This window comes from Lepidothrix coronata, unplaced genomic scaffold (assembly GCF_001604755.1).
Source record: "Lepidothrix coronata isolate B3197 unplaced genomic scaffold, Lepidothrix_coronata-1.0 Scaffold58, whole genome shotgun sequence".
Classification (NCBI taxonomy): domain Eukaryota; kingdom Metazoa; phylum Chordata; class Aves; order Passeriformes; family Pipridae; genus Lepidothrix; species Lepidothrix coronata.
Genome location: NW_016690238.1, coordinates 840,211 through 860,254, shown reverse-complemented (window position 1 = coordinate 860,254; position 20,044 = coordinate 840,211). Strand labels below are relative to the sequence as shown.

The 20,044-nt window shown below is 56.8% G+C and overlaps 2 protein-coding genes across 5 annotated transcripts; one reads left to right on the top strand and one right to left on the bottom strand.

Moving 5' to 3' along the window:
* The first annotated feature begins 1,029 nt into the window (after positions 1 to 1,029).
* On the top strand, positions 1,030 to 12,171 carry GRAMD2 (GRAM domain containing 2). Of its 2 annotated transcripts, XM_017816976.1 has the most exons (12): positions 1,032 to 1,410; positions 3,785 to 3,898; positions 4,644 to 4,701; positions 6,038 to 6,110; positions 6,192 to 6,295; positions 6,861 to 6,959; positions 7,879 to 7,950; positions 8,840 to 8,902; positions 9,929 to 10,085; positions 10,385 to 10,484; positions 10,573 to 10,680; positions 11,117 to 12,171. In XM_017816976.1, the coding sequence occupies exons 2-12, from the start codon at positions 3,795 to 3,797 to the stop codon at positions 11,118 to 11,120; spliced, it is 942 nt and encodes a 313-aa protein (XP_017672465.1). In that variant the 5' UTR covers positions 1,032 to 1,410; positions 3,785 to 3,794; the 3' UTR covers positions 11,121 to 12,171. The 2 variants fall into 2 exon arrangements, with proteins under 2 accessions (XP_017672466.1, XP_017672465.1); XM_017816977.1 differs by lacking the exon at positions 11,117 to 12,171 and having other exon boundaries at positions 1,030 to 1,410; positions 10,573 to 10,684.
* A 1,350-nt stretch (positions 12,172 to 13,521) lies between these two features.
* SENP8 (SUMO/sentrin peptidase family member, NEDD8 specific) lies at positions 13,522 to 20,028 on the bottom strand. Of its 3 annotated transcripts, XM_017816978.1 has the most exons (3): positions 19,948 to 20,017; positions 19,350 to 19,404; positions 13,522 to 15,821 (listed from the first exon to the last, which is right to left on the bottom strand). In XM_017816978.1, exon 3 carries the CDS (start codon positions 15,791 to 15,793, stop codon positions 15,155 to 15,157), a length of 639 nt encoding a protein of 212 aa, XP_017672467.1. In that variant the 5' UTR covers positions 15,794 to 15,821; positions 19,350 to 19,404; positions 19,948 to 20,017; the 3' UTR covers positions 13,522 to 15,154. The 3 variants fall into 3 exon arrangements, with proteins under 3 accessions (XP_017672467.1, XP_017672468.1, XP_017672469.1); XM_017816979.1 differs by lacking the exon at positions 19,350 to 19,404 and having other exon boundaries at positions 19,948 to 20,028; XM_017816980.1 differs by lacking the exons at positions 19,350 to 19,404; positions 19,948 to 20,017 and adding an exon at positions 19,825 to 19,933.
* Between the last annotated feature and the right edge of the window lie 16 nt (positions 20,029 to 20,044).

The window sequence follows — 20,044 nt, the reverse complement described above, 5'->3', positions numbered from 1 at the left end:
AGCCCGAGGGAGCGGTCTAAGGGAATTGAGGGGGAACGAGTCTCGAAGGGGTTGGGGGGGTGTCTGTGGGGGTTGGGGGCGGCCTACGGGGTCCTGGCCTCGGGCGTGAGAGAGCCGAGGGCGGCCACGGAGCCCGGCTGTGCCAGCCGAGGTCGCCGCTGGAGCACAGCGGTCCCTTTAAGAGGCGGTTCTGCGGCCCGTGTGAGTACCCGGGCCCCGCCCCCTCCCGTCGATGGGCGTGGCCTGTTTGCGGGGGCGGTGCTCGGCGGCGGCGCGCGAAGGGGGCGGGCCCGTGGGGAGAGCGGCCAATGGGCGTGTGGGGAGGGCGGGGTCGAGCGGAAGACGACCAGTGGGCGGACGGCAGGGGCGGGGAGAAGCGTCGTGTGGCCAATGGGCGGGCGCCGTAGCTGCGCGAGGAGGCCGGGGCGCGCGGGGCATGACGGCGGCGCGCGGGGCCGCGCGCAGGTACCGGCGGGGGCGGGAGGGAAGGGGGGGCTCCGGGAGTGAGGGGGGGGCCGAGAGTGAGGGGGGATCAGGACCGGGGTTTCGGGACCGGGGCCGCTTCTGTCCCGCCGCCGCCGCGGAGCCAGTGCTGCCCCTCGGCCTGTCCCGGCCGGCGGCGCCGCGCTGAGGGGAGCGCGGAAACACCGACACCCCCCCACCTTCCCTGAGGGGACGGACTGGGCCGGGCGCTTCCCGCCCGGGACCCGCCGGCTCCGCCTGAGGGGGCGCCCAGCGCGAGTGGGGGCGGGACCGGCCCCGCGGGTGCCCCAGGCGCGGCCCGGGCGGTGTCCGAGCCCCCACGGTCCCTCCGTGCCTCGCACACCCCGCCGGGCCGGGGCCGCCTCCGCCCGAGGTCCCTCCGTGCTCCCCCTTGTTCCCCCCCGTGGCGCGGGGCGCTCGCAGCCGCTCCCAGTGAGACCCCGCGCCCTGGGCGCTGCGATGACCCCGGACCGGGGTCTGGGCTCAGCCCCGGCCGTGACCCCCTGGCCCCGGGGCGGGAACACCCGGCACGCGCGGGGGCACCCGCGGGGCTCCCTCCGGCCCTGACCTCCCGCTCTCTCCGTCCCTCTCTCCTGCCAGCGCCGCTCGGCTCCGGCCGTTCCCCCCCAGCATCCCGGGGTGGCTCCGCTCCAGCTCCGACACGCGGGACTGAAATGACCTTGGACGTCGGGACCAAGGGCAGCTCTCTGGATCCCGCCTGGGCTCGCTCGGGCCGCGGCCGCCCGCCCGCCGGGGCCTCCCTCCGCCTCTGAGCCTCCTGCGGATTTTTGGGAGGCGGGATCCCCGCCCGGCTCTCCCCGGCCCCTCCCGCGCACTTCCCCGGCCCCGGGGAAGGGATCCAGCGAAAATCGCCCGCCGACGGAGGGGCTCGCGCCGGACCTTTTCCAGGCTGGATCCCAGCGCTGCGTAAGGGCAGGGGCACGGCGATCCCGAGGGAGGGAGAAGCACCGGGATTCGCCTGCGGGTTTCGGGGAGCCGGTGTGGGGGCGAGGGGGTGTCTGTACTGGGCAGGGAGACAGCAGGTCACTGGATTGTTTTCCCTTTCCCGTGAACTCCTGCACCCACCGGCTTTACTTTCTGTGAAGAGCTCTGCACTCTGACTGTTTTTATGCCACTTGTAGTTTGGGACACTTGGGATGGTGATTTTCTTGCATAAGCAGCTTCTTGCTGAACAAATTCCTTTAAGAGGGTGACAGTGTGAGCTGCTAGAAAGTGTTTTCCTCACTGTGCCAGCACTGGAAGTGGCTTTTGGAAGGGAAGCCTCTGTGTCACCTGTGCCTGGAGCCCAACCTTATCTTATCCCGTGTTCCTGAACTCCAGACCTGTGTCCCTGATGCATCTGGGAGCCAGGATGGAGCGAGATCTGGAAAAGGGAAACAAGGCAGCTGCTGTGATGTTCCCTCTGGGGCTGAGGATGCTCCTTACAGTGCCCAGACCCTTCCTGGAGCATCCCAATGCCAGTGCTGTGTCCGGGACTGTCTGACCCAGGAATTGTTCCTGGTGGTGGCCATGAGGGGGAGAGAAAACTGGGAGGGGACCATGCAGCACTTCGAAGTTCTCTCCAGCCTCTGGTTTTTCTCATTTTAGGGGATTTATGTGTGTTTGGTGATGTTGGGGGGGTTCTGATGCCCTCGCTCGAGCAGGGGGTGCCTCTCCCTGATCCCTGTGTGGTGCCCCTCGGTGTCAGCCCCGCTTAGGGATAAATCGGCTCACCCGGATTAAGCAGTGCAAGAGCTTGGGGATTTAAGGGATGACGTGAGGGAAGCCAGAGCAGGCTGAGCTCTGGAGAGGGATGCTCCAGATTGAGGCAGAGCCCATTTTTCCAGCACGCGAACAGGGCGGGTGAAGGCTTTGGTGCCTCCATGATACGAGTTTTGGCTTCAGGGCAGCGTGGCATCACCTGGCAGAGAGTGTCCGAGGAATCAGGCAGGGGAAACGCCTTTTAGTGCTATGCCAAAGGATAGTATTTTGGTGCTTCTTGTCAGTAGGGTCTCCCTTCCCTTCCAGACACATCCTTTGACCTGAGCTCCTAAATCAAGCTCTGCATGTTCATCCTGTCCCAGCGGTGCTCAGACTCTGGGGCTGTGCCGGTGGCTCTTTGCCAGCACCAGCTGTGGGGATCCAGGAGCTGGTTCCCAGCCTGTTCCCAACCACATGGCACCAGGAGCTGTGTTTGGTTCTCCTGCACCCCCATGTATGTGCTGCATGTTGTGGGAGCATCCCCATGCCTCCAGCCGGGATTCAGCCTGGCTTCATCACATCCAGACAGTGTTTTGGGCAGGGCCCCGGGCTGTGGGGGCTCATGTGGCTTCAACTCTCAGCCCATTTGGGCACGGCTGTCGGGGTTCAGCACGCCCATCCTGGCTCTCCTCGAGCCTGGGGGTGGTTATTTCCAGGAGTTTCCCTTCATCTGATCCCCTTGGAGCAGGAGCAGGGTGTGTCTAGGGACGTACAGGTGGCGAAAGAGCCACTCTCTGAGTGTAGGAAGTTTGGGTTGGCTTCTCTGCCCAGGCTCTGCCGCAGTGCCATGGCATTATCCCCGCAGGCACTGGGATATGCTCCAGCTCCGCACTAATCCTGCCACCCTGCCTGCGCCCCACCTGCTCCGGCATCACCCCCTGCCTGGTGAGCTGAGCGCTTTCCCTGGAATCATTTCCTCTCCATAGGCCTGTGGCTGTGCTGGCTCAGCCGTGCCGCTGGTCCTCTGGGATCGCTTTGGCTCCCGGTGCCTCAGCAATCTCCGGTGAAGCGTCACCTCGGTGGCCTGCCAGGTGATAACCTCCCCGCGGCGCTGGGCCCGTGTTTACTTTACCTGCCGCGGCCGATAATCACCTCTGATAACATTCCCGATGGTAAACACCCTGCTGGAACATGAGGGAAGCGACTCAAAGGAGAGAGCTGGTGCCTGGCAAGGGCTCTGCCTCGGGACGAGGAGGAGCAGACCCTGGCTGAAATCCCTCCCCCTGAGGAGTTTCGTAGACCTGTGATTGTCCCCAGCTCAACCTCCATCCCTTGAGGAGGAGAGGCTGTGCTTTGGACAGATTTATCTGAGGGAACAGCAGCTCCTTGGCTGCTTGCTTGCGAGCACTAGGGAGTTCCTGGCAAAAAAGTGCCTTTTTTTTTTGTGTCCACGTGACTTGAGAAATTGCAGAAATATTCTTGCTGTCCTTGAGCAGCAGATTCTGACGTCTCTGTGCGGGCCGGGATTGAAGAGAATAGATTTTAGAGCCCCAAGCCCCTCTTGCCCTTTCCCTCGGGGGCTGACAGCGTCTCCTTGCAGTGCCACGCCGATGCATGAGAAGGCAGCTCCCCTGAAGAGCCCCGAGCCCAGGCACGGCCGTGAGAAGCTGGAGGTGTCCCACAAGCAGAAGAGTTTGGATTCCCTCGATGGCAGGTGAGGAGCAGCATCCCAGGGGCTGTGGTTGAGTGTTTTCCCTTTCCCCCATGCCGTGGCATCCCCACTGCCTCTGAGCCCCTGAATCCAGTCCACCAGTGGGGGGGGGGCACAGGGGGACCCTTCGTTGTTTTCCCTCTCAAATACTGAGGGTATAAAAGCAGGGAAGGGAAAGGGATATGGGGAAGGGAATGCTGTTCCCACGGCTGAGGTTATTGGGAGGATTTTGCTCGCTCCGTGGTTTGTCCCTTCATCTGCCCATGGGATGGATGTGGCTGGATGTGCCCATGCACGGCCAAAGCCGAGTCCATCCTCCTGCCCAAGCACATTCCCAAATTCCTGTGTGTGCTTTCCCTCAGGAAGCCATAACCCAGTCAAAGCTGCCCATTTCCAGCTCCCAACCTGTCCCAGACTGCTGCCAGGGCAGCTCTGGTCTCCTTCCTGGAGCTGGGATGTGTTTTGGGGACACTGTTGGGGCAGCTCTTGTCTCCTTCCTGGAGCTGTTTTGGGGACAGTCAACCCTTTCCCAGTGCCTCCATGTCTCCCATCAGAGATCAGCCCTCAGCAGCCGTTACTGAGCCTCAGCAACACCCAATGCCACATCACATCACGGAGACGCCCAAAATGTGGCTTCCTGGGATCTCTTTACATGATTCCTTGTCTCATCTTGCCCCACACGTGTTTAGGGAGCAGGCAAGAGACCTGGGGCTCTTCCTTATCTGATGATTATTATTTTTCCTTCCAGCCTCCGCCTGAACGAAGCCCTCAAGGATGAGGACATCAAGAAATGCCACCGGGAAGTGGTGAGTCTTTGGCTTTGGGAGCGACTGGGCTGGTTTGTTGTCCCTGGAGGAGCCTGCCTGTTGTCCCTGGAGGAGCCTGCCCAGGGTCTCAGCTCAAGGAGCCGGAGACAGCTGCTCGTGTGGGACAGAGGCTCCTGCCTGCAATTTCAGGGCAGCTGGTGATGGTTTTGTGTGGCCTGTGCTCTGCCTTGCAAACACTTCATGATTTTCCATCCAGAGCAAAGGAAAAAGTGGAAACCTTGACTGGGAGCAGCTCAATTTCCGTCCGTTCAAACCTTTTTGGTTGTTCAAATCTTACCCAAAGCAGAGTTTTTTTGGTCCATCTACAGACAAGAGATGCTCGGGAAGAGGAAGGAATAATGGGAAACAGTGTTTTGCCTTTCCCCATGAAGAAAATGGAGGGGAAAAATATTTTTCTGGTTATCCAGAGGCACCTGGGAGAGTGACAGGGTCAGCAGTGGGTCTGTGCTGGGGCCAGGGGGTGTTTCTTGGTGGTAGTTGGAGGTGATACCCCTCGTGTCCCCCTGAAACGCTCCCACCAGCACCCCCACCATGCCGGCGTCTCTCCGGGAGGTGTCTGAGCCAACTCCAGGTGATGCTGAGCCTTGATCCTCTTAGGGCCCGGCTCATCCGGTGACAGGGTGCACGGAGCGAAGGTGACCTTGTCCCACGGGCAGGAGGGCTCTGCCTGCGCTGCTGCCCACAAACCAGCCTTGCTGTGCCAGACTTCCCCGCATCCTGGCAAAGCAGCTCGTCCCTTGGAATTCGCCGGGTCCCTGGGGAGCACCCTGAGGGCAGGGGGCACAAATCTGCCGCACGGGACTGGTCGAGCGGATTTATGGGAAGCGTTGAAGTGCTTTGGAGCTTTGCCTTCCCCACAGAAGTGTCTGAGGGCCGCCGTGCCGAGCCTCCCGCCGCGGTGCCGGCAGGCTTTGAAGCGGTGCCGGGAATATAAATAGCTGGATGGCGCGTCGCGATGGGCGCAAAGCAAGTGTTGTCACCGTGTCCCGGATAAGGGGAGAGGAGGAGGAGAGAAACCGCTGGGCAAAATAAACTGCCTGCGGATGAGCCCGGCAGCAGAGCAGCTCCTCGCTGAGGCTCAGCAGCCTCCTTAGATATTCCGGGAAATGTTTATCTGGGAGGATGGCACAGCATTTGCCAGGGGCTGGGTCATCTGACCTTCCTCTAACCCACTGGGCCCCCTGTCCCCAGCCGGGTGGGACCCCCCTGCGCCGGTCCCGGGTACAGGCAGGGGGAGGTTCTTGTGCAGGAGGTTGATTTTTGGGTCTCCTTATCAGCAAGGTCACCGGATAACTTTGCTCTGCTCTGTTTTCAGGCCGCTAGCAAGTACAACTCCCAGTACCACAAGCTGTTCAAGGACATCCCGACGGAGGAGAGTGTGCTGAAAGGTAGGTGGCAGGGTGAGAGGCAGGGGTGGAAGCGGCAGGATCTGGCACATGCTCTGCCATGGCCCTCTCTCTGCCCTGCAGTTTGCTCCTGTGCACTCCAGAGAGACATCCTCATCCAGGGAAGGCTTTACATCTCCCCCAACTGGCTCTGCTTCTATGCAAACCTTTTCGGGAAGGACATCAAGGTAACGTGGGGACCAACTCACCCCGTCCCATGGGGCTCATAGCCACATCTTATCCCCTCCTGCACCCAAATACCACCAAAATCCCTGTCAGAAGCCTCTAATGGGAAGGGGAGTGTGGCCGTGCCCCCCCTCTGATCACCTGCAGTGTCGGCCTGGGGAAACCAAATATTGGTTTGGTTTAGAATTCCCTGATGCAAAACCTCCCACCAGCCGCAGCGGCATTTGAAGGAAGATCAAAGGTTTCAGGGGGGAGAGATTTGAATGTCTCTTGGCTTTTCTTCTTGATTTACCATCTGATGTTTCCCCATTAGTCTTGTGGCTGACGGGGATCTTGGGGGAGACAACTTCCTTTAAAACTGGGCTGGAGGACTGAATTATTTATACCCAATGCTTTAAACAAATACGTGATGGAGGCTCAGGGTTTTAGCGAAGTTATCCTGCCAAAAATTACATCCTGCCTTACTTTTCACCCTCCCAGGGCTTGCAGGGGGGACTCTCGTGGTGGGTCTTAGGGAGACTGGGTGATGCTTGTGCCGTGCCCATCCCGTGTCCTCTTGCCCTGCAGGTTGTGATTCCGGTGGTCTCCGTGCAGCTGATAAAGAAGCACAAGACAGCTCGGCTGCTGCCCAACGGCTTGGCCATCACCACCACTGCCAGCAGGAAGGTAACACCAACACTGCCAGCACTGGATGATGCCCTGCTCCGGGCTGGGTGTGATTTGGGAGCAGAGAAGGAAGAGATTCCCATCCCCGGTTAGGAAGCGAGCGCTGCTCTCCGTGCTGGCTGCCAGCCAGGGCAAACACCCTCTTGTTCCTGAATTTCACTTTGCTTTGCTTTTGTTCCTGAATTCCACTTTGTTTCTGGACGAAGCAAAGCCCAAGTGAAACTCGGTGGAGCCTGACAAATCCCTGCCAGGCTCACGTAAAACCTTTAAACTCCTTAAACACAAGCAGTGAAAGGGCTTGGACTGGCATTTAGCCGAAGCCGGTGGAAAATTTGGATACAGGGCTGAATTTCCAGCTTTTAAATCCCGTTGGATGTTGTTGGCTGCAGTGAGCTGACGTAGTGGGTCTGAGTCCTTGCCTGCCTGGGTGTTGCTGCCAGCCCTGTGCGTCACCCATCCCCTGCCAGGGAGGGGGTTCTTCTTGCAGGATTTTGGGAGGGGATTATTCCCGATGGATTCTGGTAGGGGGTGGCACAGGGCATTCAAAGCCGTGTGTGGCTGCCCTGCACATCATCTGGGTTCTGCATTGGGCAGAGTCTGGCCCTGTGTTCCCCCCATCCATGGGGATGTTTTCCATAGGTCACATCCCCGTTTCCTGCCATGTCCCTCTGGGCTGAGCATGGGAAGGCCGGTAGGAAGAGCAGCTGAGTGAAACTGGCCCCAAAAAAATCTGGTCCAGGTTTTAGCAGGCTGCAAAAATAACAGCAGGGAAGCTCCGCAGGGAAACACCTGCGGGGAAACACAGCTCCCGAAAAAGGGGAGATTCAAGGGCAGGACGTCTCTGCCTGTCCCTGCCTGTGGAGAACCGGACTCGGGATGGGGGGAATCTCTCCCAACAGCTTCTCTCTTTCTCTTGCAGTACATCTTCGTGTCCCTTATCTCCCGTGACAGCGTGTACGACGTGCTGAGGAGAGTCTGCACACACCTGCAGGTACTCCCCGTTCCACATCCAGCGGCCGTTCCACACGTGCACGGCCCCAGGGCTCTGTGCTCCCCCTTGGGCTGAGCAGAGCTCTTCACCACCCATCTCCAAGGCTTTGGAATGCTCCCAGAGCCCTCCCAGTTCCAAGTGTCCTCGCTCCGCATCAAGGGATGGGAAGAGGGGCAGGATCCGTGCCCTGGGCACATCCTGTTCCCGTGGGCCTTTTCTGGGTCACGGATGAGGCAGAGCCCGGAGTTTCTGCTCTCTCCCAGGGTGTGTGTATGAATTATTTATAATCTGGTAGTAATACTTGTTCTGCCACTCCGCACATCGCTGCCTTTTGCCCAGATCTAAAGTTTTAAGGGGAGGAAAAATGGTACAAAGTAAAAAAAATTTAAATCAAGGGGGAAAAGGCACCCATCAGCCCTCGAGCTGGAGAGGGGGACTGTGGGGACCTCTTCTCCCTGCCTTTGAAACACGTGGGAAGCGGTGCCAGAGCCCTGCCCCGCCCAGGAGGGTGTCTGCCAGCTATGCCGGGGCAGTGATTTGGGTGACTCAGCCCTGTTGCCAAACTGGGGGATTTATTTTTTGGAATGTGCTGGGCTCTGCCCAGATATTCCCTTTTTTTTTCCCCTGATGGTTTATTCCCTGTGCTGTGAACTGAGGCCAGTGCAGGAACCCCCAGCTCAACCACGGCCCTGCTGGGTGTTCAGTGATGGGAAGCAGCAATGCCCTGTCCTCTGCTAGGTGCTCTTTTTCAACCCCAAAATCCCTGTGATCGCAAGTTTTAAGCAGCTGCTCTTCACAGACTCAACAGAAAAGCCAAAATTCCATTTTGTGGCTCAGGTTGAAGCAGGGGGAGGCAGCACCATAACACCCATTTGTCTCTCCCTTCCAGGTTTCGAGTAAGAAGAGTTTGAGTCTGAAGGAGCTGTCGGAGGAGCCGGACGCCGTGTCACTGGTGAGGGTGAGGGCAGCTCTGGGAGAGGGAAAGACCTTCCTGAACTTGTTATGTGGGTGGGAAGTACCTCCAGGCCCCCTCGGTTTGAATGGCCGCTCACACGGTCAGAGTTGGTTCTCCCCCCTCGGTGCCATCAAAGGCCACACCAGGATGTGCCTGTCACCTTTGGAGCTCATCCTCTGGGATCCTCATCCCCACACTTGGCAGGAACAGACGGGTCAAGAGGACCTGGCTGAGCACAGCTGATGACTTGGCCTGTCGGTCTCAGGGGTCCCTTTATAGACAGAAAAACTTCAGAGTGATGTGGAAGATGCTGCAGCTCTGCTCCCGCCAGCCAATGCTGTTCATGGCCATGAACGTGGATGACAGGCTGGGAATGTGGTTGAGTTATCCAGAAACCTGTGGGATGGCTTGTAGCCAAACCATGGTGTGATCCAGTGAGCACAGTGGCTGCATCCTGCACCTTTGGAGCAGGGTGAACTCAGGTCTGGTGGCCCTGAGCTCGGTGCAGGAGGTGACAGGTGGGATGACCCCAATGTTTTGTTGGTCTGGTGGCATCCCAGGGGTTAAAGATTCATTTCAAGGGCTGAATTGGGAGTGATCCAGGCTTGCAGCATGACCTGGTGTTTCAGCAGCTCCAGCACTGGGGACTCTTTGGTGTGGGACCCCCTCTTTGTGCTGGCTGCCTCTGCACATGATTTGGTGCTTTTTTGGGGCATGTTCTGCCCTTCTGGGGCAATGCCAGGTGGAGAAATGGAGAATGCTGGGTGACCGCCCTGAGTTTCAAGGGTGGAGGAGGCTGCAGTTGGTATTTGGGGCAGGTGTGGGGTGCATGGGCAGGTCCCTCTATGGCAATAGGAACCCGCATCCCCATGGAGCCATCACAGAGAACCAGCTCCCACTTAGGACGATGGTTTGGATGTGCTGGTGCTCACTGGAGTTGCCATAAAGTTTGAGTCTGAATCCTTGGCAGTGCCATGGGAGAACCCTCTGGCAGTGCATGGCTCAGCGGGGCTGTTCCCACAGGAGGTGATTGTCCCCGAGGGCAAGTGGAGGAAGGTGTCACCCACCTCACTGTCACTGTCACTGCCAGATGCCAACTACCAGTGCATCCACCGGACCTCTGTCAGCAGCCTGAGTGCCAAGGAGAGCTCCTTCACCTCCGAGGAGCCCCTGGTTTCAGGTGAGGGCAGCATCTGACCTGGGCACACGGGTTTGTGCCCTGTTCTATACGTGGTGCTGGGTGTAAACCTCTATAAATATGTGTTCATCCATCCTCCGCCCTTCTGGAGGGGAATTCTGCCTTGCAGAGGAGCAGGGCTGAGGCTGGGATTCAGTGATGGGGTCCTGGGGATGGGATGGGGTCTCCTGGCTGTGGGGTCTGAGCCCATGAGGGAGAAATGTTTGATGTTTCCTGGTTGCTGGAGAGCAGGAGCGTCTGCCGAGCGTTGCTGTGCTGCTGACTGTGGGTTTGCCTTTCAGAAAGTGCAATAAACACCGAGGAGGAGCTGGAGGTGGAGCAGAGCTGTGTGGCGGAGCTGAGACCTTCCGACTACCAGCTCCTGAAGATCTTCATTGTGCTGTAAGTGCCGAGGGTGGCGCGGGGGGGCCGGGGGTACACCGGGAATGTCGGTCTCAGCTGAGCGCTTGGCTTGTTCCTCTGCTCCCAGCATCTGCCTCCTGGTCGTGTCCTCCTCGTACCTGGCGTTCCGCATCTTCCGTCTGGAGCAGCAGCTCTGCTCCCTGAACCGGGACTACCTCTCCCGTGGGCACAGGAGGTGAGGGATCCCTGGGGACACTTTGGGGCGGGTGGGTCATGCTGTACGGAGGACACAAGGGATGTGGTGCAATGAGCAGTGGCTGAGCTCCACGACAGGTCCCTGGGATGCTTCGTCCGTTATCCCATGCCTGACAGACCCCACAGTGCCATCCCCATGTCAACTGCTGGTCTGAGCGACTGTGGGAAGCTCTGCTGTCTCTGAGACTTTGAACCTTGGGAAGAAGTTTCCTCATGGGTTTAGGGCTCTCCAGTCCTAGGAGCATCAGGATATCTCATTGGAGCTGGGCTGTGCTCTGGGGCTAATGAGACCAAGGGCATCAGCAAGGGATGGACAGGGTGGGATCTCCTTGGGTTAGGGACATGGGGGAAGCACCGGGATGGGTTATGGAGCCTCTGCAGTCACTGCCCCATCTCACCCCACTCCCTGCTGGCAGGTGACTGTTACCCTGGCGCTGGCTGAGGACGGACTCCAACGGTGACACCCTGCCTGTGGATCCCGGTGCTGAGACCTCCCAGCCGTGACTGTTACACGTGGCCCGGCTTTCCCTCGGCCGGTAAAATGGGACCAAGTATTTTCTCTTTTCTTATGGGAACTTGCTCCTGGCAGGACTTCCCAGCCAGCTCCTGGCCACCGTGCCAACTCCCCATCCCACTGGAAACCCGTTTTCTCCCTGGGACGCTGCTGTGCCGTAGCACTGAACGATGGCTCGGGGCTGCTGAGCGCTTGGACCTCCCCTTAGGACTTGCTGCTAAAATGGACGCCAGTTTTTATTCCAGGCTTGGGTTTTTTCTAGTTGAAAGACGACCTTAGGCTCCCCAGGAACCCCCAAAAATGTGGATGAGTTGCTGTTGCTGCCCTGGGTGAACCCACCTCTTTGTCCCTGTCTCAGTACCCCTGGGAATGTGCCCAAATGGCCCCAGATACAGGGATCTGTGGGGATGGGAGAAAGGGGCCGCCAGCCCTGTGGGGCATCATCTATCCCACACCCAAGGGTGAGGGTCCAATCCAGGGCCCCCCAGCCTTTCTTTCGTGGAGCACTGGGCCATCTCAGCATGGGAGGGGGTTGTGTGTCCCCTGCAAAGCACTTTAGGGTCCCCCAGACTGGGTGACCACCCCTGACACTGGGGCCAGACCAAGGCTTCGTTAGTCCCGCTCGCCTCGTTAAGATGTCTGGAAAGGAGCCCGTGGCTGGCACCGGTGAACGACCCGGATCTGGGCCCTGGTTCGTGTTAACCTTGTCACCACGTGGAGCTGAGTGCTGCAGGATTTGTCCCTCAGGATTTGTCCCACAGCCTCCCCCTGGGAGCACACTGGGGCGGCAGGTGATACCTGTGTGATTCCTTTGGGTTTTCTTTACTGTTTTTTGGGAACTACAAGTGCTGATGGGGCCAAATCCCTGTGCCCTGGGGGAGAGTTTGCTGCTCGCTCTGGGCTCCGAACGGCTTTTAAATGAAATGAAAATGAAAATAAACCCAGGATTTTCTAGCACGTGGCTCTCTGCCAGCAGTGTCCTCACAGTGGGGATGGGCTGTGAGCCCTAAAACGAGGTATCCCAACATCTGTGCTGTCCCAGAGCCCCTTCGGGACATGGGTGACGTGGGGACAGCCCTATCCTCGAGTGGTCCTCTCAGGGCTGGGGATGCTCCCGGCACAGGGGACAGGGATTGTTATTACACTAGGTGGCAGCAGAGACTGCGGGATGGGACACGAGCCAGTGGCAGGGCCACCTTGGGGACAGCGTCTGCCTGGGGAGGGAGCTGGGCTGCAACCTCATCCGTAGGGTGGACAGGATGAGCCTTCCTCCTCTTCCTCCTTGAGCATCCACAACCCCTCTCCCAGCCCAGCCCATGCAGGTAAATGGGGGAAATGCATGAAAATGGCCCAACTTGAAAGCCACAGTGGTGTTGGCTAAGCAAGGATTGGGGTGGTATCACTCATTTTTGGAGGATTTAGCACACTGGGGTGCTGAGGGGGGGTGATCTGGTTTCTTCAAAGCTCTGGATTTATGGGGCTGTCGGAGTCCTTGTTTCTGTGGGTGACCTGGTGGGTAAAAGGCACCGTCCCGCCCCTGCCAGGGACTCACCCAGCTGGTTTTCCTGGTGCCGCAGCCCAGATGGGTTTGGGATTGGTGCTCAATGGGTTCATCCTCAAAGTAGGGCTCTTGACCCCAAAGCAGAGGCTTAGAGGTTGAGGACTGGGTGGGTTTTGGTCCGGTGTTCCAGCCTGGTGTGTGGGGTCCCTTGTCCTCGAGCCAGGAATGTGACAGTGGTGACAAAGAGCTCTAACCCATGGGTGCAGTGACATGGAGGAGGCTTGGAGGAGTACCAGGATGAGCTCCTGGTGTGGTGTGGGGGGTCTCTGCTGCTGGTCACTGGTGGCAAGGCTCCAGTTTTGTTTCCCAGGTGGTCTCTGCCACCCGATTGGTGTGTGTCACCTCTCCCAGTGATGCCCTGCTTGAGCCTCTTTGTTTTCTTTGTGTAAAGAAAAGGCACATAAAAGCCTCAGATGCAGGGAATGTCCCTGGGCACTCACCTTGCTGGCTTGGGAACAAGGCTGAGGAGCACAGGGTGGTGCTGGACACCCCCCCCCCGCCCTCAAATCCCCTCCCAGATCTCCCCAGTCACCCCCACCATCCTGCCTTCCTCCCTCCCCTTGTCCTGTGCTCCTCCCCAGCCCAAACCAACCCCTAAAAATGGGACTGGGAGATTCAACTGGCTGAGAAGCCGCTGCCAGACCCCGAGTCACAGCCCCTGTGCTGTGACACTCCATGGGGCAGCAGGAGCCATGGCATTAGCAGGGACCTGCACAGAGGATGGGATGACTCTGGCAAACGCACGGTTTGGTCTGAGTTTTATTCTGGATTTGGGAGTGGCAGTGACGTGGCTCCAGCACAGCCCCTCGGAGTCCAAGGTGAATCCCCTTCGGCCAGCGGCTCGATCCCATTTGAGCTCCAGCTGAGCAGGTTTTCCAGGGAGGGCTGGTGCTGGAGGGATGCCCTGGACCACCGGCTGCTCTCCTGTCAGGGCAGTGTAGGAGGGAGGGGAATGATCCCGACCCTTGTCTGGCCTCACTGCTGCCTGTGAGGGTCTGTTTGGGTGTTTTGAGGGAGCCTGGGCTGGTTTCTTGTTTTTCTCTTGGCAGCAAGGGAAGGTTAAGCCCTTCATCCCCTCGGTGCTGTGCTGCTGCACACACCAGTGGGGCTGGGCTGGTGAGGAGCTCCGGGTTAAAAACAATCCTTCCCCCTTTCCTTTTCCAAGGGTTATATTTAACCCGGATCTCCCTGATCAGGTCGGCGCACTGGGGTGTGGTTGCTCTGCCAGACACCACCTGAGCAACCTGCTCTTTGCTTCTTACTAACTAAGAGATTATTCCTTATCCTGCAATGACATCTCAGTTCAATTTTTATTTTCCCCCCTGCTAAGCTTGGCTTTAACGAGAGGATCCACTCCAAGATCCCGTCACCCAGCACGGGAGGGGAAGTGTTTCGGTTTGAAGTGCATTAAGGACTTCAAGGAGCCCACAGTTATCTTTGGCTTTTATACCTTGAGAAAGCTCAAACTCTGTCCTTTTGTTCTCCCTGATGTGGGGGTTTTTATCTCAAGTAATAGAACTGGTTTTGTCTTAGAGGCAGCAGCAACACTAACGAGGGTTGGGGAGCACTGACAAACCCTCCCTGGATGGAGACGACCTAAAATCCTAATGAAAAACCCCAAGCTTCAAAGAGTGAGTGTTGCTTTTCATCTCAATTAAGTTTCCTTTCCTAAGATTGGGTTTCTCAGCTTCCTGTTAATCTTCCAGCCATTCAGAGTCGGGTTTTAATTTGCAATAAGAGCAAGCAGGGGTGGGGGACAAAAAAAAATGCAATTGCTGGGCAGCCTGGGAGCACCAGGCTGAAGAAAACTGACTTTGGTTTTGCCCTGTTCTTTAATTAATCCTAGCATTTCCTTTGGAGTCTCATCTTTTGACATCTCAGTGTCAGGTTTTCAGGGGCACAAAATCCTGGCTGCTAAATCCCAGACTGCTCCAACACCACTAGTGGGAGGCACAGACTAGAAATAGCCATGATAAAGCACTTGGGGGCTTGGGTTTAAAGGGCATTTGCTAAACCTGGCTTGGAAGGACAATGCCTGGAGCCAATTAAAGCCACCTAACGAGGGTGTGCTGCCTGCTGGGCACAGGTGAAGTCTGTCCAGCAACCTGTTTTGCCACAGCAATTAGTGTAAAAATTCATCATCGAGAGGGTTTCTTTGAAAGCAAAGTGACTTTTGTCGTTAGAAAGGCCGGTGATTTCCAGAGGGGACTAAGGCTTTTCCCACAGGGAACGGGGTGTTTGGGGGGTGTAGCCATGCTGGAGGGGTTACATTCTTCTTCTTTGGGACAATCCTGCGCATGGGCATCTCCCTCAGGCACTGGGGTTGCTGCCTCGAGGACAGGGCAGGCAGTTTTTGGGGGGGCTGGGGGTGCACCCCCATCACTTCTGTGCCAGTTTTGTGATGAGAGCTTTCCACTCGGATCTCTTCTGCGTGATGTAGGAGGGGGTGAGGAGCTGCAGCCCCGGCTCGGGCCGGCCCTGGCAGTACCCGTGGCACAGGGCCTCGGCGTTGCAGATCACGTACATCCCGCAGTCGTAGCTGTTCTGCTGCGCCGGCGCTTTCTCCTCCACAAAGGTGGCTTTGCCCCCTCTTTTGCCCAAAAAGGCCTCCAGCTTCCCTGCCACCTGCCTGGCATGGGCAGAGTTGCACTTACTGTGGGAATCGTAGTGGGCGAAGCACTTCTTGTCCCTGAAATACACCAGTAAGCTCCAGTGGGTGCCCCCAGCGGCCTGGCTGGAGTTGTCATTGATGGGCAGGAACACCAGCTCCTTGTGGAGAAGGTCCAGCGGCTGGAGGAACACGGCTATTTCTTCCTGGCTGAGGGCACACTTGATGAACTGGGCGACCTCGGGGCCGATGAAACACACGCGGTGGCTGAACTCCTGGAACTGCTCGTTGGCGAAGTACTCGAAGGCAAAGCCGATGATGTGGTCGTTGAGCCAGTTTGGAGGCTCCAGCAGGGCCACGTCCGACTGCCTCAGCAGGCTGTCCATGTAGCTGAGCACCACGGGATCCATCCTGCGGCACTCCGGGGACCCGCCAGAGCTGGAACAGAGAAGGGCAAGAGGAGTTTAGGAACTGGGTCACACCTGGGACACAATACAGCTCAAGAAAGCTTGAGTGCCTTCTCAGCAGCAGCGAGCCAGAGCCCGGGATTCCCAGACAGATATTTGAAGGATCATCAGCAGACAGGGGAGTGTCAGGCTGAGCCAGGCTCTTCTGAGCTCTAGGTTAGATCAGCCTTTCACTGAACCTCAAAGCAAAGGAATTTCACAGCAGTTCCTGCTTGGGAACACACACACACCTCTGCACAGAAAACAGACCTGAGCCAGGAGAAGTCAGATGGTGTTTGTGTGTTCGGGTGTTTCACCTGGACAGTGACAGTCACGGGAATTCTTTACATGACTGGTATTCCCTAAATAAAGCCTTTTTGGGGCTGTCTGACATACGGCCCCTCTCACCGAGCATAGAGTGCCCCAGCTCTCTGCCAGACGCACGACCTCTTCCAGGAGAACCTGCTGGGCCACCAGCACGGGAGGCACAGCCATGAGTAAGGAGTAACAAAGCAAAACAAGATCACAAACCAACCAGTTCCTGACCGTGGGAATCTTTAGGACAACTCTGCCTACTCAGATTAGGATTTAGGAGGAGATCTTCCAAAGAGAAACTTGCCTTAACCCCCCTCTGTCCACCCTGGTTCTCCTTATGCTCTGACATCCCCCAGCCCTCCCAGGCTCCTCAGCTGTGGCAATGCACCCTCAGCCCCTCACTGCTCTCCTGGCCAGGATGGGGCTGGTAATGCCACATCTGGGGACAGCGGTGACGTGGAACTGATTGGGCCTCACCCTTCCCTCAGCTGCGCCAAAGGCAGCATGAAAACATCTTCAGATTTCTGAAAGCCCCATGTGAAAGCTCAAAACGATAAGGTCACTTTAATGTGATTCACTAGAAATAAGTCACTAATTTTCCATCGTGACAGACGGAAATTAAAAAAATGGAGTGTTTTGTTGTTTACGTGTTAGGAAGAATTAGATCAGAATCACGAAAAATAACCTCTCCTGGCCTGGGATGCATAAATTAGGGATTCATCTCTCAGAACTCTTGGCCAGGTCCCAGGGCATGTGACGAGTAAGGAACAGAATGGATGAGACATGAGGCCTGTGGAACACGGCGGAAGGAAGGGCCGAGGTGAGTGTTTGGGGCATGACACAGCCCGTGAGAGAGAGTGTGTGTGTGTGTGTGTGTGTGTGTGTACCGGTGGATCCCGGAGATGCCGAGCAGCAGGAGTCACCAGAGGAAGGGAGCAGCCCTTGTTTATGCTGAGCCAACACAATGGTATTTGGACACGCTTCCGACCTAACGAGCTCCAACTGTTTCCAAGTTCGTGGTGCAAATCCTTGCACTATAAAAACAGAAAATCAGAATGAAATCCCAGTAACTTTGTAGCATCCCTCAACATGGTCTGCTTTAGAGCTGGACATCCTCCAAACATCCAGTTTGGGGGTTTAACAGGGGCAAGGCTGAAATACTTTTACATGTGCCCATAAAATGCCCCGAATTCTCCTTTACAACGCGTTCTTTCTGCTTCATCTTTTCCTGGAAATGTAGAAGTCCAGCAGATAGCTTTCCACTCAGTCCAAACAGGATTAGGGGTGAGGGAAGTGTGAGTCCCGTGTTCTGTTCATTTTCCACTCTGCAGAAACATCGTTGGGTGTTTTGTTTTTTTTTCCTGTCAAGAGATTTGGCAGGTTCCTCCAGTCAGGAAGGAGAATGGTTCTAGCAAGTGCTTAATTGCCACGAGCTACTACTTTTAATTTTATTGCCATCTGGTATTTGTGAAACTGCCTGTGGGTTCTTCAGGATGACTCACCACATGCAGCTCCAAGGAAAACCCTCGGGAGGCTCCGACGCCCGTCAGAGCCGGGGCAGGTGAGTGGCTGGAACAACAGCTGGTGGGGCTGTCAAAAGCCATGGAGAGGTGGCTTTGTTTGGGAGAACCTCCCATTAAAGCTAAAGATGGAGCTGCAGAGAAGCCAGGATGTGGAGCCGAGCCTCTCTGATGCCGAGGGGGGGTTGAAATCCCATCGTGGACTGGGAGCAGCTCTGCTCAGCCACAGCCAGGACTTGCTTCCTGAAGGCCCAGGCACACTCTGTTCAGGAGTTTTTGTAAAAACAGGGATAAATACACAGGCCAGGAACCTTTGCTGTAGGTGCCAACAAGAGTCTTGCTGGTTTGTATAATTTGCACATTAGTAGCTGGGATTTGTGCAAACTCTCTGGAATCCTCAGCTCCTCCGAGGGATTTCAGCTGCCCCATTTCCAGTGCTGAGATGAGAACATCGGGGTGAGAGAAAGGGGCATTTCAACACAAATGCCATAATTTCATTTATAGATTTGAAAATGGTGCTGTCTTGCCTCAGTAGGGCAAGAAGTCAAGTTTCCCTCATGGAAGTCGTAATTTCACAAATAAGCTGCCATCGCTGGTGTGAGTTCGATCTGAGAACTGATGGGGCTCCTCTGGGTCCAGGAGGCAAAGCCAAGCCTGTGTTTTCCAATACTTGACAAAAACCCACCCCAAACCTGTTATTTTCACACCATTAAATACAACAACCCTCTGCAGGTAATTGCTGAAGGCACTTGAGGGCCAGGGAATGAGACTCCCCAGTAACTGAGCGTAAATAGGCAGTGGTGGAGCAAAGAGAGCATAAATTCAGGATGAGTCAGATTCCTAAAGTCTATTTTAGTAAATTAAAGGTGCTAAGAACTTGCAGAGGGAATAGTTTAAGGTGACACATCACCAGAGTCCTGTTCCCAATTTAAAGAATATGGAGGTAAATACCAAAAATCACCTGGAAGATAAAAAAATCCAGACTTTACCAGGGAACGGGAGGGACAAAGATCAGGAGTAAAAGGCCACACGATTTAACCACCACACCATTCCCTTTTCCTGGAAATACAGGTTTTAGACACCATGTCTTGAGAGTTGTTGTTAATGGGAGTGAGATTAGAGAAGGAACATCTATTTCTATTTCCAGTGGGAGCTGGGCTGGGTGACACCTGAGCCTCTGGATTTTTGTGACTCCTGACAGAGCCAGAGAACAAACTCAAGGAAAATTAAATAACTAAACCAGACAAGAAGCACAGTTGTCTCTTTTTTTGTTAAATATAATCAATCTCTGTAGCTGTGGGTTATAATTCCTGTACAGTACCAGGACAGAGTCTCTGGGGGTTCAACAGGTCCTGAATGCCGAAATCAGAGGAAGACATTCCCAATTATGTACACACAATGCCCAAACCTCTCCATTCCAGACAAATTCCCCAAATGAGAGACATGCAGCTGCTCGGAGAACCAAACTCACAACCTCTCTTGGTGTCACAGAATCTCCTGGAGCAAGAAACCAAGAGCCACAGCAACGACAGGACGGGGTTGGCCAAAGCCTGGAGTTTACCAGGAACAGACCCAAGGAAAGGAACGGCTGAGGATGATCAATGGCACCGGGAATGTCCCGGAGGTACCGGTGGAAAGAGCTCAGCTCACCCAGCCCATGTCAAACCAGCCACCAATGCACTCACCTCCAGAGAAGGGGTCAGTCCAGGGAGCAGGGGGAATACTGTTTGCCTGAAAGACCTGGATGTCACAGGAATTTGGTCAGGAGAGGGAATTCGGTCAGAGGGAGGGATCTGGGGTGTCACACACCCCGTGAGAGGAGGAGCGACGTGCCTGACCCTGAGCCTGACCCCGAGCGTGACCCCGAGCACAACCCTGAGCCTGACCCTGATCCCGAGCCTGACCCTGATCGTCTCCCGGCGCTCAGTCCCGAGATCAGAGCGCACCAGCAGCCCCCGGGAAGCGCTCAGTTATCCCACCGCTTCGATGGGAATAAACGGGAATTACGCGGCGAGCGGAGGGTTCCCCCGGGCCGGGCGTGGGGTCAGGGCCCTGCTGGGGACCCCCCCACCAGCACCGGGCAGCCCGTGTACGCCCCGCCCCGTGCCGGTAACACCCCTCCATTTTTACCCATTCGAACCTTTTTCCCCTCTAACTCACGTTGACGCCTCCGGGCCCGGGGGCGACCGGCACCGATCTCTGACGGCTGCGGCCAGCGCGATCGCCGGGCAGGGCACCTGACGGGCACCGTGTCCCCCCTCCCCGTGTCCCCCCGGGTCTCACCCTCCGCCTCATCGCCCGCCGCCGCCTCTCGGTTGCCGCGCGCTGCCGTAAAGCGGCCCGGTTGCCGCGTCGTAACGCGAGGGGGCGGGCACGAGGG

Bases quoted from the DNA above. Each gene is read 5' to 3' on its own strand.
- GRAMD2 (XM_017816976.1), top strand. From the start codon at position 3,795: ATGCATGAGAAGGCAGCTCCCCTGAAGAGCCCCGAGCCCAGGCACGGC. The intron at 6,111-6,191 runs GTAGGTGGCAGG...TCTGCCCTGCAG, and splicing joins GGAGGAGAGTGTGCTGAAAG to TTTGCTCCTGTGCACTCCAG. The intron at 6,960-7,878 runs GTAACACCAACA...TTTCTCTTGCAG, and splicing joins CCACCACTGCCAGCAGGAAG to TACATCTTCGTGTCCCTTAT.
- SENP8 (XM_017816979.1), bottom strand. From the start codon at position 15,793: ATGGATCCCGTGGTGCTCAGCTACATGGACAGCCTGCTGAGGCAGTCG.